This window comes from Triticum aestivum, chromosome 1A (assembly GCF_018294505.1).
Source record: "Triticum aestivum cultivar Chinese Spring chromosome 1A, IWGSC CS RefSeq v2.1, whole genome shotgun sequence".
NCBI classification, from domain to species: domain Eukaryota; kingdom Viridiplantae; phylum Streptophyta; class Magnoliopsida; order Poales; family Poaceae; genus Triticum; species Triticum aestivum.
Window position 1 is genome coordinate 570,630,587 of NC_057794.1, and position 16,485 is coordinate 570,647,071.

General features: G+C 43.5%; 1 protein-coding gene across 1 annotated transcript; it reads left to right on the forward strand.

The window, feature by feature from the left end:
• The first annotated feature begins 4,440 nt into the window (after positions 1–4,440).
• LOC123052866 (uncharacterized) lies at positions 4,441–16,145 on the forward strand. Its single transcript, XM_044476254.1, has 13 exons — positions 4,441–4,558; positions 5,255–5,877; positions 9,534–9,638; positions 9,754–9,942; positions 10,059–10,664; positions 10,770–10,907; positions 11,700–11,804; positions 11,920–13,312; positions 13,556–14,513; positions 15,014–15,182; positions 15,288–15,386; positions 15,627–15,889; positions 15,977–16,145. The coding sequence occupies exons 1-13, from the start codon at positions 4,441–4,443 to the stop codon at positions 16,143–16,145; spliced, it is 4,935 nt and encodes a 1,644-aa protein (XP_044332189.1).
• The last annotated feature ends 340 nt before the right edge of the window (positions 16,146–16,485 follow it).

Genomic DNA, 16,485 nt, shown 5'->3' on the forward strand with positions numbered 1-16,485 from the left:
TTCCTCGCGTTAAGATCTTTAAAACTAGATCTCATGTTGATAAGTTTTACCAAACTTTTTTTCAAGAAAAAATCGGTCAAAAAACCGGATAAAAACCGAACCGGGAGCACGAGTTTTTTCCCTTTCCAAAAGAGGCACGCCCGTGCCTCTCACGAAATCACAACCGTGCCTCTCGCGAAAGCAAAATCATGACTCTTCCAAAAAAAAAAACGTTTTTTCATTTCCGAGGAGGCACAGCCGTGACTCTCGCAAAAGCACACCTGTGCTTCTCGCGGAAGCAAAATCATGACTCTCGCAAAAGGATAAAAACAAAAAAAAAACTTTTTCCGTTTCTGAGAGGCACGGCTGTGACTCTCGCGAAAGCACAACCATGCCTCTCGCAGAAGCAAAACCGTGTCTCTCGCGAAAGGAAAAAACAGAAAACACGTTTTTTTCCGTTTCTGAGAGGCACGGTCGTGACTCTCACAAAAGCATAACCGTACCTCTCGTGGAAGCAAAACCGTGACTCTCGCGAAAAAAACAGAAAACGCGTTTTTTTCGTTTCCGAGAGGCACGGCCGAGACTCTCGTGAAAGCCAAACCGTGCCTCTCGCGGAAGCAAAATCGTGACTCTCGCGAAAGGGGAAAAAAGAAAATGCGTTTTTTGTGAATTTTTTTTTCAAATTTTTTTGTCAAAAAGCTAAGGAAGACCGGTGAAAAACCAAAACGTTGAAAAAATCCGAAAAAAACCGTTTAAATACCCGAAAACGCGGGCGAAAAAAATCCGAAGGGAGCACCCAGAACGCCACATGTTGCGAATGGCTGAGAGCGCGTCAAGTGACGTTGATCGTTGCGAGGCTTCCGAAGGAGCGCTCGTTAACTAGTGGCTCCTTTAATCAGCAGACCATCCGAACATGGTCTTTTCCGAATCGGTTTCAAGCTTTCATGACCTGTTTGGACATGTTTTAGAAGCTTAGACGTTTTTTTTTCATTTTCCGCTTTCCTCTGTCTTACATCAGTTTTTTTTCTTTGTCTTCTTTTTCTCTACACATATCTATTTTTTCAGTACAGTGTAGATTTTCATATACGTAAAACATATTTTTCATACATGTTGGATAGTCATTATTTTCACATTTTTTCCAGTACATGTTAATTTGTTTTCAAATATACGTTGGAATTTTCTTTCAGTGGCATGAAACATTTTTTAAAACTACTCACACGTTTTTTTACATTGTATGAACAATTTGTAAAAAAGTCATGAACATATTTTTGAAACATGTGAACATTTTTTACAATGACACGTATATTTTTTTAATTATGTGGTCATTTTTCTACATTGTATAAATATTTGTAAAACTATCACGAACTTGGAAACACGTGATCATTTTTAAATGTCATGAACATTGTTTTGAATGATATCAACACTTTTAAAAGTTCTGTGAACATTCTTGAACATTTTTTAAATGTGCGGTGAACGTTTATAAAAATTAAGTAAATTAATTTTGTGAATATATGTATTTAGTATATTTTAAAATATAAATAAAGTACAAAAGAAATTATAAGGAACAAAAAACACTTGCATAACAAACCTAGACCATCCTATTGGGCTGGCCAGCTCCAGCCTCGCAACTGAGGCTAGCATCTAACTCGCCTGAGGTGATGTATAGAATAGACACACCCGAGCGAGAGAGCTAACTAATGGTTACCCCTTGGGGGCTCCCTCAAGGGCCACTTTTATTGCTTGAAAGTGCGTCAAGTGGTGCGCCCAACCGTCGCCACGTGTAGCACATTGGATGCTCTATCTGGGTTTTGGTCTTTTTATTTTTTTTGTACGCGGTTCAGGTCTTCAGATGCTTTCTTCCTTTTTTTGGCTTTTTGATTTTTGCCTGGTTTTTCCTAAGTTCCGAAGGAAGTTTTGGTTTTTTGGTTTTGCCTGGCTGATGATAGACTATCTGTCCCCAGTGGCACAAGTTGGTTCCCTAACCAAATTCCCTAGTCCAAAGACTTGGTTCCGAAGATGAAGATCGAAAGGTTTTGAAGACTCATTATTTCAAATCTAGACCGCCTCAATAGTATCAACAAGATCACACATTGTAACCACATTATTCATACAAGAGAGAACGTGGGGCCTGAACCTGGGTAAAACCTCCACCATGTGAAATTCGGCACCTTGATCGACCACGTGTGCATTACCTTCATAAAATTTCCAACCCATGAGTATTGCTGTGCAATCCCCATGATAGGGTGTAAACCTATGAGCGGTGAAAATCTAAAAACTTTGGTGGTGGGGTAGTAGATCAGTAATGGTCTAATGGATTCCAAGTTGTAGCTCAAACCAGGTAGTTAATCATGCCATTCTGATCCAATGAGCAAAATCATCATTGACTAGCCCAAGACGACGAGGTAGGCACTGGAATGTCGGTAACAAAGTTTTTTTTTAAGATTTTTCAATGTTGCAGTTTTTTGACATTCTACAAGCATGTGTTTATTTCCATACATACACACATGCGGCTTTGAGCTTCAATTACAGAGGACAGGTTCATGCTACAAAGTTGTTTCTAACGTTGTGGCATGAGTTGGTTTTTTTGTTGCATACATTGTGATCAATTCTCTCAAAGATTAATTAGAACTAGTAGTGATTTGTTACATACTCCATTGTGTTTGAAATATTGCTAGGTGTCAGTAATTTTGCACGTCTATTCACTTTGCTATGATTTTTTTGTTACAATAATTACAAAAATGGACTTCTTTTAGAGGAACTACGTAAAGAAGAACCAGGCAGTTGATGTCAATATTCTATTTAGTGCTAAAGGCACTGATAGTTCAATATTCGTACAAAATGTGCACCGTGGAAGGTAACGGGCCGGCCCAAGAATATACTAAAGTATTGTGTATTTTTCCTGTTCTCCGAACCTGGAAAGTTCCGCCTGTCTTTTTTAATTTTCCTTTTCTATTTAAAATTCATTATTTTTTAATATTGCTTTTAGAATCCCTCATTTTTTAACTCAAAATATTTTTCAAATCTAATAACAATTTTCAAATTTAGGAGTGTTTTTGAATTTGGTAACATTTTGACCAAATCTAATCCCTTGTTGTTAAGGACGTGTAAGCTGGGCTTCGTCTAGTGCCGCTTGTTGCGAGAGGGTTGATTACTACTATTCTGCGAACCTAGTTAGGATTACACTTTTCCCATCATTATCATCGCACGGACACGTGAACACGAATGCGAGACAAACACTTACATCAACATAATCTATATAGGTGGTATTTATAGGTTTGACCAGAGTTTGAACAACACACATATGAGTTCCACTGATAATGCATGTTGTAGCAATTATTCTGCTACCATATTATTATAAGGAAATGATGCCCCGATCAATTTCCAATCTTGTCATTCCATATATCATCGATAACGATGAAGTACCAGCATTCAATATTATTCAATTTATGCATTGCTGTAACTGTGATGACCGACATTAGCAATTAATTTCCTACTTAAATTTTGTAGCAATTGTTTATTTTTTTGCATCAATCAAGCTATTAGGAACTACTACCTCTGTCTTGGTTTATTGGTCCTCTTCGTAGTTCGTGCCAAACGTTGACCATAGATTTAACTAACAAAATGTCAATGCATGTCGCAAAAAATTATATCATTGGAAACTGTATTCAAATATGAATCCAATGATATATTTTTTGGCAACATGCATTAATATTTTGTTAGTTAAATTTATGGTTAAAATTTGACAAAGAATACGAAGAGGACCAATAAATCAGGACGGAGGTAGTAGTCATTGCATCCTCATGGCAAGTAAAAAAAGAACATGAACGAATCATATATTCCTCGGACTAGAATTTCCATTGATACTAGAAACAAACAAGTCTACTTTACCCCGCTAAACTATTGCCCGAGTTGAAAAAATGTTCGCCTTTTTGAGAAAATGTTTAAAAGTTCACATAACGTTTTATTTTTCTCTTCAAATTTCATATAATTGCTCGCCTCTAATTTTTTATATATATTCCCATTAAAGACAGTATAACCGCACCTAAAGCGAGATCTCTCACGTCCCCTGTGATTTTGGCCGTCGGATTTTGTGTTGAACAGTATCTGGCCGTCAGATCTAGGTTTGAGCACCGATTTTACCGCACTGGGCTGGCTGTCCTAATAGGCTGCTGTTTTGGGGACTTTTTTGGAGGCCTGTCGTTGAGCGGGCTTATTGGCCCATTTATCTCTACTACACAGCGATCTGTTTTTTTTTTGAATTTTCAAGGGGGGGGGGGGGGGGAGATTTCCTCACCTGAATTGTATTCATTTGCCTATAAGACTTTGTAGCCTGTCGCAGGATAGGTTCAAGTGAACCGGAATTACAGGGGGCACAGAGAAGAAGAGGAAAGCAAAAAAAAAACACGCCACAACACACATACATGGGGTACAGGGAGGAAGACACAACAAAAACACCATAGGATGGAGGCGAACGGCATCGGCCAGCCAAAACCAAACCACGACACTGCACCGTCAACGCAATCGAAAGGCTCCGCGCATCCGAGACTGCACAACGCCGTGACACCACCTGTGTCACGAGGCACGTTCGAAGGGGCACGCGGATCCGAGACGACGCCACGGCACCTGTGTGCCACCAGCGTAGTCGAAGGGCATCGCCAAGCAGACCAAACCACGACACTGCACCGTCGACGCAATCGAAAGGCTCCACACAACCGAGACTGCACAACGCCACGACACCACCTGTGTCGGGGGTACATTCGAAAGGTTGCACGAGGCCGAGACGACGCCACAGCACCTATATGCCACTAGCGTAGCTGCAGGGCACCGCCTAGCAGAGACACACCAAGAGAGCACTCAACCACGACACACACCACCGTCGACCCCAGACTGGCCGCACCACCACCACCGACCACCAACCTCAAACCAGCCAAGCAGCACCCCAAACCTCAGGCAAGCAGCATTGAGCAGCGTCTCCGAAGACAGGCGCCACGAAGGTGGTAACGACGTCGAGGACACCGCCGTTGTCCGATCCAGGAGTTGGATCTAAGGCTTTCACCCGGAGAACAAACAGAGTGAGCGAGGAACCAAGGCATCGTACGACGGCACCTCCAAGGAGGGATCCGACACAACAGTGCGTCGCTGCCGCCGGTGCCGATAGAGGCCGACACAGAGCTTTCGCCCATAGCCATCATCCTCGCCGCCCTTCTGCTGAGCCGCGGCACTGCTGAGACCGGAACCACCACCGCACAGGGGCAACAACCTTGAGTGGCGACAGAGACCGAGCGCCCGCTCGTCGAACCACCAGACCGCCGAATCAGCAGAAGGTGGAACAGAGCAAGGCAGCGACAGGGGTTGCAAAAGATCCGTCGGAGGTCGAGAGCAGAGGAGGAAACCTTGCCGCCCCCGACCTGGATCTGGCTGGGAAGAGAGGAAGTGGCAAGCCAGCGGCCTGGCCCCGCGCCCCACACCGCTCGTGCGGCCGCAGACGGCGCGACCACCACATCGACGCAAGGGACCGAAGCCCCCGACGCCACAGCCGCCCGCTGGCCCAGATCCAGCGCGCCGGCCAGATCCGCAGCAGAGGGAAACGCGCGCGCGCCACCCCCAAGCGCCGGCGAGCAGGCCTCGCGACACCTCGACGCCACCCTGCTCCCCACGCGCGCCCCGCGCCCCACGACTTCGAGCCCGGCAGAGCTCACCACCAAGACGACCGCGGCCACCCAGCCACCCGACCACCACGCGTCCGCCGCGGATCTCCCCGAGCCACCTTCGGAGGCAGGGGGCCGCCGCCACCGCGGCCAGGCCAGCGGCAGCAACGGAGGAGAGGAGGCGTGGGAGAGGGGGCCGCCGGCGACTGGCGAAGTTCCCCCCGAGTCGCCCGAGCGGAGCGACGCGGGGGTCAGAGACGCAAAAAAAAAAAATTAAAAAAAAATCACACAGCGATCTGTGGATCCATCCGACGCGCGGGTGGGGAGCCAGGCGACGCTAGATCCGCAGCGGGAGGGGATGAAGCCGACGCGACGCTCGCGTGGGAACCAGCGGACGCGCGCGAGGGAACCGACAGAGGATCCAGTCGACGCAAGCCGAGCGAGGGATCCAGCGCTCGAGGGATCCAACAACGCTTGCCTGTCTGAGTGCCTGACCAGTTGCAGGCGCACCAGGACAATCCCCTCGAGGAGACAGGAGTACCCGGTCTTGCCTTGATCTGATTTCGTTGGCCTGTAGTCAACTTTCTTGCCCAACGGTAGATTTTTGCTATTACATGGTTGGTGTTCATATTGTTAGCTTCTGCCTCGTTTCGTCGTTGAGTTCAGAAATATGGCTTTCGTTCGAATGTTCTTCTGATTGTATGTCTTTCACGCAGGAATAGCAGAGGCCAGCCACTATTTCCTTCGATTGCAGCATCTCTGCACGTACGAGGTTCACCCATGGCTCCTAGATAGATTAGCATCTTTCATGGCGATTCATTGTGCCCCTTCCTTTCATGTATGCATCGAGTACATCTATGCCCTTCTCCCATATTTTGTTGTTTCTGGCCCAATATATTACAGCTTTAATACTAAACGAGAAACTGTGTTGGTTCGGTACACAGAGACTATTCCAGCAACAAAACCAGGGAAAAAACTTGCCGGGCTGCAAAGCTTGCACACGTATTTTGGTTGGATTCCATGGCTGGCCTTTTTACAGTGGATTCAGGGCATGTAAGTGCATTTGGAATGAAAAAAAATGGTACCATAATGTATGCGTTCAAATCATATGCATCTCTTTTCAATGTGTTAATAATCTGCTTCATGAATATTTTTCCAAGAGACACGGTACATATGGGAATGAAACAAATAGCAAGAATTCTTTCTTGACAAAAGTCTGTATTAATGGCAACCATACTTTTGAATAACATTGTTTGCATGTATTAAGCTAAAAAGAAAAGATATATATGTCTTGTTTGTTGGATTACCCGTTAACATGATGTATCAGATGTTACTTTTCACAATCAGGGTTGTTGATTTCTTCAATTGTACAGTTTGGGTATATGTTCACTTTTCTTTGCTATATTTTACAGCTTTGAGAAATCATTATTCGATAATTTTATGCCATCAACCCCAATATCGATGCCTCGATTAAAATTAATACCTTTTCATTTAGTTTATTAAGTTTCATCCTAAAACAATCCCAAATATTATTAATCAAAGTTAATTGTTCGACCTGCTATGAAGAAACGGTCTGATGGTCCCAATCCCGAAGAAATAAACTCAATTACAATGTTTTCCCAATCCGGAAGAAATAAACTGAATTGCAAGGTTTTCCCAAATCCTGAAGAAATAAACTCAATTGCAAGGTTTTGGAAAGATGTTACATAGCCGTCCCCAGATTCAGAATAGGCTAATTGAGAATTTTCCAGACCACCCAAGATTATATAAAGCAGCGATACTTCAATTTGTATGTCCTTTGTATCCTACTTTCATTCTCTTGAACTATGACATCCCCGCACCGACTTGCTGCCGCCTCATGCAAAAAGGAATATTTTGTCTGACGCCTCTACATTTCTACCTTGAAAATGTGTGATCAGATTTTGTGATTTTCTTTTCATGATGTAAATTCCTATCATTCTATTGATAAATTTAACGGGCACGGCAACGCGCGCCATCAATGGTCTAATATATTATTAAAACCGACTGAAAAATGGGCATGAAACAGTACCCGGGTCGCGAAGTGGGCGGCTCGCTGCACCGCCTCTGAAGGACGTGTGGGCTGGGCCTCATCTAGGGCCGCTCGCCACGAGAAATTTTACTACTCTACGACGGATTTACTACTGCTGCTGGAATCCTAATTCATCATCGCGAGACGGACACTTGAATGAGAATCCTAATTCGACTCCAAATGCATATCCACGTACGTACCTCGGCACAATATATATACCCAAATCCTAAAAAGTGCAGCTGTGCTCGTTAGCACACTCGAGCGCACACGTCTCTGCGCCGTCCGATCGCGATCACGCCCACCAGGTACGCCGCTGTCTGTTTTTCCTCGCTCGCGCGTTTCACTTGGTCGGCTCGTCGCCCGTTGGGTGGGAGCGTCGGTTCCGGGTCCCACCACTTCCTCTCCTCTCGCGTCCGTCTCCCCTCATTTTCGAAACTGTTCACCCACTCCGCCCCAAATCCCGCAATCTCTCCTGCCTCTGCCCCAAATCCGCCACCGTTCGTCCCGCCGGGGTGGAGCTATTCACGGCGAAGGGGAGGTAGCCAGCGCCGCGCGACGGCCAGTTGCGGGCGGCCATTCACGGCGAAGGAGAGGTAGCCAGCGGCGCGCGGCGACCAGGTGCGGGCGGCGGTTCCTGGCGAGGGGGACGATAGCCAGCGGCGCGTGCGGCCTCCAGGTGCGGGCTGAGTTTACCGGCAAGGGGGAGGTAGCCAGCGGCGCACGGGCACCAGGTGCTTATGTTGCGTTCCCTGTTCCCGGAAGAGGAGAAGTAGGCCGCTCACGGTCGTCGGAGTACAAGTCGTCGACAGGGGAGGAACGGCCGTTGCGAGCGCCGTGCCGTTCGCGCAGAGGTCAGGGTTGCGTATAGGACGACCATCTCCCTGCTTCGCAATCGTTTGGTAAGGAGATCTGGCCTCGTTTTTCGTTTGCGCTTGTTGCCCTTGTCTCCAAATTGACGAGTAGATAGTTGACGAGTAGATAGTGGACGTTTGGGATTGTTTGGCAAGGTGATTCCACTACTGGTTGGATGTAGGTGGTTTGAAGCCAGTTTGTCGGATGTTTTTTGGGATGCTGGGTTGAAGGTGAAGTGTTGTTTGGGATGCTTATCACAGAGGTAGTTTAGTTTTTGTTCACATTTTCTGTAGTGTTGTTGTACTGTTGCCATAGTGTTGAGAGCGAATTGCTCAGTATGGTGCAAAAGTTGCCCACACTGAAACTCTGTAGTTTGTCCCCTTTTTTTTGTCAAGTTGCTCTAGTTTTGCGAGCGACTTGCTCAATATGTTTTCTGAAGTTGCCCATACAGAAGTTCTGTAGTTTTTTTTTCGTTTTTTTGCTTCACTGCGGTGAATGACTTGCTCAATATGTTGCCAGAAGTTGCTCAATGAAGTATTTGGGCATCAGGAAAAAACCTGTATGTTGGTATCAAAACCTGAATTAGGGTCATTGTAGTATGTTGTCTGTCCATATGTTCCTATCTCTTATATGTGTGAACAATACTTTCAGATCAAGCAACCCGCAATAAGGCCATGGGTAGATATAGAATAGAGGGAACTAGTTTATTGGTGTCAATTCTTTACACTTTAGTCCAACTTTATATAGCAAAACAGAAATAAATTCAGCTTTAGTTTTAGTTCTAGTTGCCTTATATGACTACCCGTTTTGCCAGCATGTCATGTTTTCTTTCTGTATGAGTTTGCCTGACACTTTTGCATCAGTTTTTTAGATTTGTTTTTTTAGTGTGATCATGCATTTTATGTGTGTCATTCTGTGTTTACATGACTAGGCTGAACACTAGGAAATTTGCAGTTTTTTTACTCCTTTTTTTCATGTGTGATGATGTTCTTTTTTACGTGCAGCACGAAAACATGTCGGGGGCAAGCAAAAAAGGCATACAGGATGCCCCCCCTGCATTGGATTCTGTTGATGGCGCATCTCATGCAACTGAAGCCCGTAGGATGGAGGTGTGCAGAATTCATTTCGAAACATTCTACCTTTTTCCTTATCTTCATTCTTGGTTTATTTTTTCATAACTTCATGTTATGGATTGTTATTTATGTGTTTATCTTCATTTCTCAGGCTCAAAGCAGTGAACCGTTAGTTGGGTACAAGCGCCAGAGGAGTAAGGCAATTATCTGCCGAGGGAAGCGCCCTGATGATATTGTGAGCAATGAGAGTCTTCCCGGAGATGCTGAAAATGTGAGTGACAAAAGCGGTGGTGTGGATAAGCCACCAAATCCAAAGCGGCAGAAAACCGGAGGAAACGAGGTATTTTCTGCTTCACCTTATTGAAACAATTGCCTAGTAGTGGTGTCTAAATTGCTTTGCATATTCCATTTTTGTTGATTTTTGTTTCTTCTGTTTTTCAAACTATTTTCCCATAGGGTCGTAGGAATAGGGCATCGCCTGCAAGGCTGTTCAAATTGAATAAAGAGTTGGTTTCTAATCAAAAAGGTGTTATTATTGGAAAAGAGTTTGGAGGCCTGCTGGACCTTGCAGCGAACAGCATGCCTGGCGATCTTAGTCAATGGATAATGAAGCATTATGATCCAGAGATGTCACAGATAGTTATTCCAGAGAGGGGGAAGATTCCAGTAGATGCTGCGAGTGTTCGGAGGATATGGGGTTTGCCAAATAGGGGGAGAAAAGTCTGTTACGAAAACCGCCCTGAGATCACAAAGGCAATGTTCAGGATTTACAATATTACTTCAAAGAATTCACCATCTCTCAAAGCATGGTGCAAGATGATCAAAGATATGGCAGGAGCTCACGATGACGACTTCCTACGCGCATGGTTGTCTCTTGTCTTCTCTTGCTTCCTTGCACCATCTACAAGTTTAAGCATTTCACCAAAAAGCTTCCCTGCGGTCATGGATGTAAATGGAATAACTGAAACCAACATATGCCAGTTTGTGGTTGATCAACTAAAGCTAGCATTCAAATCAGGTCGTGCCAAGAAGGCCGTTTGTTGCTGTGTTTTCCACCTCGTAGTAAGTCCACCTACCTTTTGAATCTGTATGTTTCCTATGTGCTCTATGTTTTCTTAAAAATCATATCATAACTCAAACTTTATGTTTTTCTTATCCGGAACTCAGTTGCTGTATCTAGACTCTTTGGATGTTGATGAACCAATTCCCAGCTTGGTACCAAGAGTTTCAGTTTGGAGTTCAGATTTGATGGCAAGAGTTATCAAGAAGGACAGGAAAGCTCCCGGGGAATATGGGAAACTGCGGGTAAGCTATTTTTTGTCATCACATCTGTATTCAGCAATTGAATTTTATTTGCTTTAAAAGGCATAAGGTTAGGCAAATCTAGCTTCTCATAGAGGAGGCAATTGAATTATAAGGTCCAAACAAGTACAAAGTTTTTGTGGTCATTTTTTTTGTTATCTTGTCACTATTTTTGTAGCTGATGTATAAGATTTTGTCAACAAGTAGGCAAGTCCAACACATTGCCCGTAGCAATTTGTATATTGGACAGTAGCAAGTTCAAAAGTACTTCATGAACCAACTTTGTAGTTTTCTACTCATTTTGTTTACCCTTGTTTGCAACTGCCTGCAACAGGTAGGATTTTTGCTGGGGCAGTTATAGCAGCTGACGTCTAAATTTTTTGAGAAAAAATAGGCAAATCCAATAATTTCACCATAGCAAGTTGCACACTAAACATTAGCAAGCTCATAGTTTTTTATGGCAACTTGATGGTTTCCTATAATTGATATAGTCCTGCTAAGTTATATATTGAAAAACTAAGCGATTCTACATGCTAGAAACCCCATCCACACATGATAAGGAAATTTAGGCAAAAATGATGCCACAGTGCTTGACTTGGGTTAAAGCATGCATTTGTTTTTCTGTAAACTTGGCAACATGATAGGCTAGTTTTCTAACTAAAAATGGCAGTTAAATCAAAGTACTCTCACGAGCATTTTACGGTTTCTTTTTTTTCTGTTGTCAAGCCAGTGCCAGAATTCACTAATTCCTTTTATCCCATCCTTTATTGTTTTTTTTGCCAACCCAACGAGCAGCTGAAGACTGAGTTCTCACGGTGTGCGGATGATAGCTTGTTTGGTAGCATGGACCACGTCACAAAATTTGTAGCAGCAAGATTACCTGAGTCATATGACCAAAATGTAAGTTATCAAGTGCCTGTTATGCACACTAGTTTTTCCATTTTTAATCTCAAACCAACATATTGTCAAGACTTATCATGTTCATCCTTTTTTCTACTTTCCTGTTGTTTTGCAGAAACAAAAGAAGCTGACACGTATGGTGCACGAAATGTGTTCAACTATTTCACATGCAGTTGGGAAGCTTGTTTCTGGTATTGGGGGGATAGATGATGCGCAAGAGGGGACAAGCAGATCAGAGGCTGTTCATGTGGAAAAGAGGAGGCAAGAACCTACTAGGAGATCCAAACAAGCTCTAGCTGTGAGAGAAAGCTTATCGAGTGAAGAAGACTCGTTCAAAACTGACAGTGAGGAAGATGCAAGTGGCAGTGACGAAAGTGACTGGGACAGAGGGGGTGATGAAAGTGACAACGACGACCACTCAAGCAATGATGATGGTGACGACTTTGTAGTTCAAAAAGCTGGATGCAACAACAACGAGGAGGGAGAAGCAACTTTTCAGGAGAGGGGAGCAGTAATGGATGAAAGCAAGGAGGATAAGGAGGACGAAGAGGAGGAGGAAGAAAAAAAAGATGAGGATGAAGAAAAGGAAGACGATGATGATGAAGAAAGCGAAGACAATGACAACGACAATGACAAAGACACGGGGGACGATGATATGCAGGGTGATGAGGAAGACCAGGATGACAACAATTCTGGTGGCAACAGTGGCAATGGCGGAAACAATGGAGGGAACGAGGATTCTGCAGGTGAGGAAACAGAGACTGATGACGAGCAATCCACACTTCAATATTTACTCGAAAAGAAAAAGGATATGAAGCCAAAGGGGCTTGACGAGGCAGTTAGCATCTCTGTGAGAGATGTTGTTATGATGGACGAGGAAAGTTACTGCAAAATGCCACGCATCCGCATGTTTGAAGTGAAAGAAATGTTGGATCTCGACGAGCAGCCTATTGCAGTGCTAGCGAGCAAAATTTTCCAAGAGCTATTGAGAAAAGAAGAAATGGAACTGGGGATGGCATTCAATCTTGAGGATGTCTGCCCCAAGTGGATTCGCAAGAAAATCATGAGGGAGATAGGGGCTCCACATGAACCCAAGGAAGTTGGTGTACCACCACTTCCAACACCAAAGAAGAAAAAGAGTGTGAGTTTCATATCAGAGCCAACGGTGTTGACAGAGACAGTGGAGGAACTGCGAGCTATGCGTGCCCAAAATGTTCAAGAACTGCAAGGTGGAAAGGAAACAAAGTCAGCCATGAAGAAATCTGGGCCTTTTCAGTTGCAACATCAGGCATTACATCATGCAAAAGAGGCAAGTTCTAGCACTCACAAGAACCAGCTTGAAACCAATACATCATCAAGCTCAACAACACGACATGCAGATCTCACCAGTGACAAAGATACAAATGTTGCAGTTTCACCAGGGACTGTTTCAAAACAAGAACCAAGTGCCTCACAAATTCTAGCAAGTCATCCTAGGGAGGAAGCAAGTTCATCTGATTTTCAGGCAAGTATTGCACATGCATCAATTCAACCCACAGCAGGAGGAGCAACTCAAATGAAACAGGATGCATCATTGCAAGTAAGCAGAGCAGTCCCTAGTACAAACCGTAGTGGGAGGCAACCACTAAGCAGTCTAAATGGTCAAGCACAAAAACTTGTTCTAGGGAATGGGATGCAATCAGCCACTGACATCTAGAGGGGCAAATTGTTTCATTATAAAGCATCACAACAGGCTGTACCATTATATGCAGGTCAGGAGAACATACCTCCAGTGTCAATCACAGGGGTTGGAGGGATGGAAGATGTCATCGGCGGCAACATTAAACCAAGTTCGGAAGCAAAGTTGCTAAAAGTTCAGGGCAAGTTGCCTGCTTTTATTCCTACAGTTGCCCAATCACCTCCCCATCCGCAGCTGAAGGATACCAAATTTAGTTATGCTAACAAGGCGGTCAGTCCAATGGAAATAAATGTGCTAGATGTTAGTGAGCTCTTGGCAAGGTGCATTCCCCCATCTACCAACGATCTGCTAAGCAAGTCAGCAATTCATATTCCAGCAGAGATGGATGGACAACAGTTTCAGCATAGCAGAAGTGAAAGCTCAAATGTCTTTGTTAGTGAATACTGCCCAGCTCCAAGTTTTGATATTTTCAAATACGATTTTCCTACAGCACATGTAGATGATGGAGCAGATCGAGATGCCAGAGAAAATGCATTGGCTGACCATGAGTCATCGCAGTGCCAAGTAACCAAGGAGCCAGTCATTGAAATTATTGAAGATGAAAAAGTTGGTAATCTCGAAGGCATAGATGAAGGGTATGCACATGCAGAAGAACAGGCTATGAAGTGTGAGCATGAGTCCCTGCAGTATCAAGTACCCAAGGAGCCACTCATTGAAATAATTGATGACGATCATGTTGTGGATCTTGAAGGCATAGTTGGGAACATTTACCAGACACCTGAAAAAGTTACCCACAACCAAGTAGTAGTGGGATCAGGCAGTAATATTTATAGCAGCAGCAGCTCAGGAAAGATGGTCCCACAACAATTTGAGAGAAGGATTATCAAGCCACCTCCTTGCAAGAGGTCACCATTCTTGGACTATAATGAGAGGAAAGTGTACATATGCAAACCTGAAGTAAGCAGGCTGTATGCATCGGTTATTCTGCACGGGAGATTGAATGAAGAAGAATCACCAGATGTAGATACTAGGTATGAAATTTTTTATGAGGCATTTTTTACATGTTTTTTCTAGGCAATTAAAATGCACCATTCAGGCAATTCAGGCTGAATTCATAGGCAAACAGAAGTAAAACAAGCAGGCAAAAAATCACCCCATGAAGAATACATGCTAACCAGAATGCACTTTCAGGCATTAACACATTTTTCCCATGCCTTATATATGCTAACTAGACATGCACTTTTTAGGTAGAAAGAATTCATTGCAAATTGTCACAACCCCAAGTTTATGTTCCTTAGGCAAAACAGGATCTATTTGTAGGCAATCAAAAGTACAACAACAGGCAACTTGGGTGCTAACTAGACATGCACTTTTAGGTAGAAAGAATTCATTGCAAATTGTTACAACCCCAAGTTTATGTTCCTTAGGCAAAACAGGATCTATTTCTAGGCAATCAAAAGTACAGCAGCAGGCAACTTGGTTACTTTTTTCTCATGGTTGTCCTTTTTTGGTTTCTCGTTTTTTATTGCAGCCCGAAGGTAATTGACTACAATGGATATGATGTGTCGGTGAGGGAGCTTGCAAACTCTATGAAAAAGGAAGGATATGTCTTGACACATGTAATGGAAATTGGCATACTGTCCATAATGATGAATTTGCATGCAGACTCCAAGAAGGTTGTCATGCCCCTGAGGTTCTCGGTAAGAAAAAGGACTAGGAGTCATTATTACTTCATGTTCTGCATTTTTTTGTACTTGGTTCCTACTTGGTCATTTCTAACCACCTTGTCCCTTTTTGTGTTATAGACAAGGATGCTGCAGATGACTTTCCTCTCCAATGATATCAACAACCAAGAGATTATTTCCCGATTCAAGAAATCAAATCACCTGGACCGGAAAGACATGGTAAGTCCATGTTTCTCGAATTTCCACTATAGTACTCTTCTCCCATTCCTTTTTTCCACCCGCATGTGAATAGCAGAGTACTAGTTTTCAGGACATGCATGAAAGTTGCCAGAGTGCAGAATCACAATTAGCTTTTCCTCATAGCATGAGAAAACTTTTACATGCTTTCCATATCTCTTCAAGTTGCCTACAGACTATGTTCTTACCCTCAGCTTTTGTTTTCTGCACTTTTCCCCACAGATAATGTTTATTGTGTTAGAGAATATCGACAAGTCAAAGAAGGTTTCAGGCAACCATTATTGGGTCTTCAACGTGAATATAAGGGATCGAAGGTTCGAGGTGCTTGATTCATGGAGGACACTTCAGGACAAGACTCTAGATGTCTGCGCAAGGACTATGGTTGCTAGTTTTCGGGCTCTGTGGGAAGAGCACTATCCGAAGTCTCATATCTCATTAGATGACTTCACACTAAGAAACATTGATGTGCCAAAACAAACTAACAAGTAAGCATCAATTCCCAGACAAACTGCAAAACAAATTCCTAACAAATTCATACTTGTTTCATAGCTGACCTGAAACATTCTCTATAGATATGACTGCGGCATTTTTGCTCTCTCAATTGCAAATGGGTGGGAAGGAAGGAACGTTCCAAGTTTTACAGCAGAGGATGTTCAAAGTATCAGGAAGCAGTTGACAAACACGTGGGTTAACACCAAGCGCAACAAGGCTCCATGGGAAGCTGTATTGAAGTTAGCTTAGGTCAGTTATTTTCCATTCATGTTTTTTTACTGACTTTTTCTTTTTGCTTGCGTACAAACTGAAGTTTGCCAGCATTATTTTTACATGAATAATATTTTCATCATCGCCCTTTTTCCAGAAGTCATATGTAATTTTTTGAACATTCAAGGAGTTGCCTGAAACCATTCTGTAACTTGCAACAACACCAAACAGAATTTGCCTACCCTTTTCAATGGTGAAATGTAGTCATGGAACACCCATATTTTTTGAACAATCAAGGAGTTGCCTGAAACCATTCTGTAACTTGCAATAACACCAAAACAGAATTTGCCTACTTTTTTCCACGGTGAAATGTAGTCAT

What these genes read in the sequence shown, in the direction of transcription:
- LOC123052866 (XM_044476254.1), top strand. Translation starts at nt 4,441, where the DNA reads ATGGAGGCGAACGGCATCGGCCAGCCAAAACCAAACCACGACACTGCA. An exon ending in CTGAGTCATATGACCAAAAT is followed by an intron (nt 11,805 to 11,919) that starts GTAAGTTATCAA and finishes GTTGTTTTGCAG; the next exon opens with AAACAAAAGAAGCTGACACG. An exon ending in TCACCAGATGTAGATACTAG is followed by an intron (nt 14,514 to 15,013) that starts GTATGAAATTTT and finishes TTTTTATTGCAG; the next exon opens with CCCGAAGGTAATTGACTACA.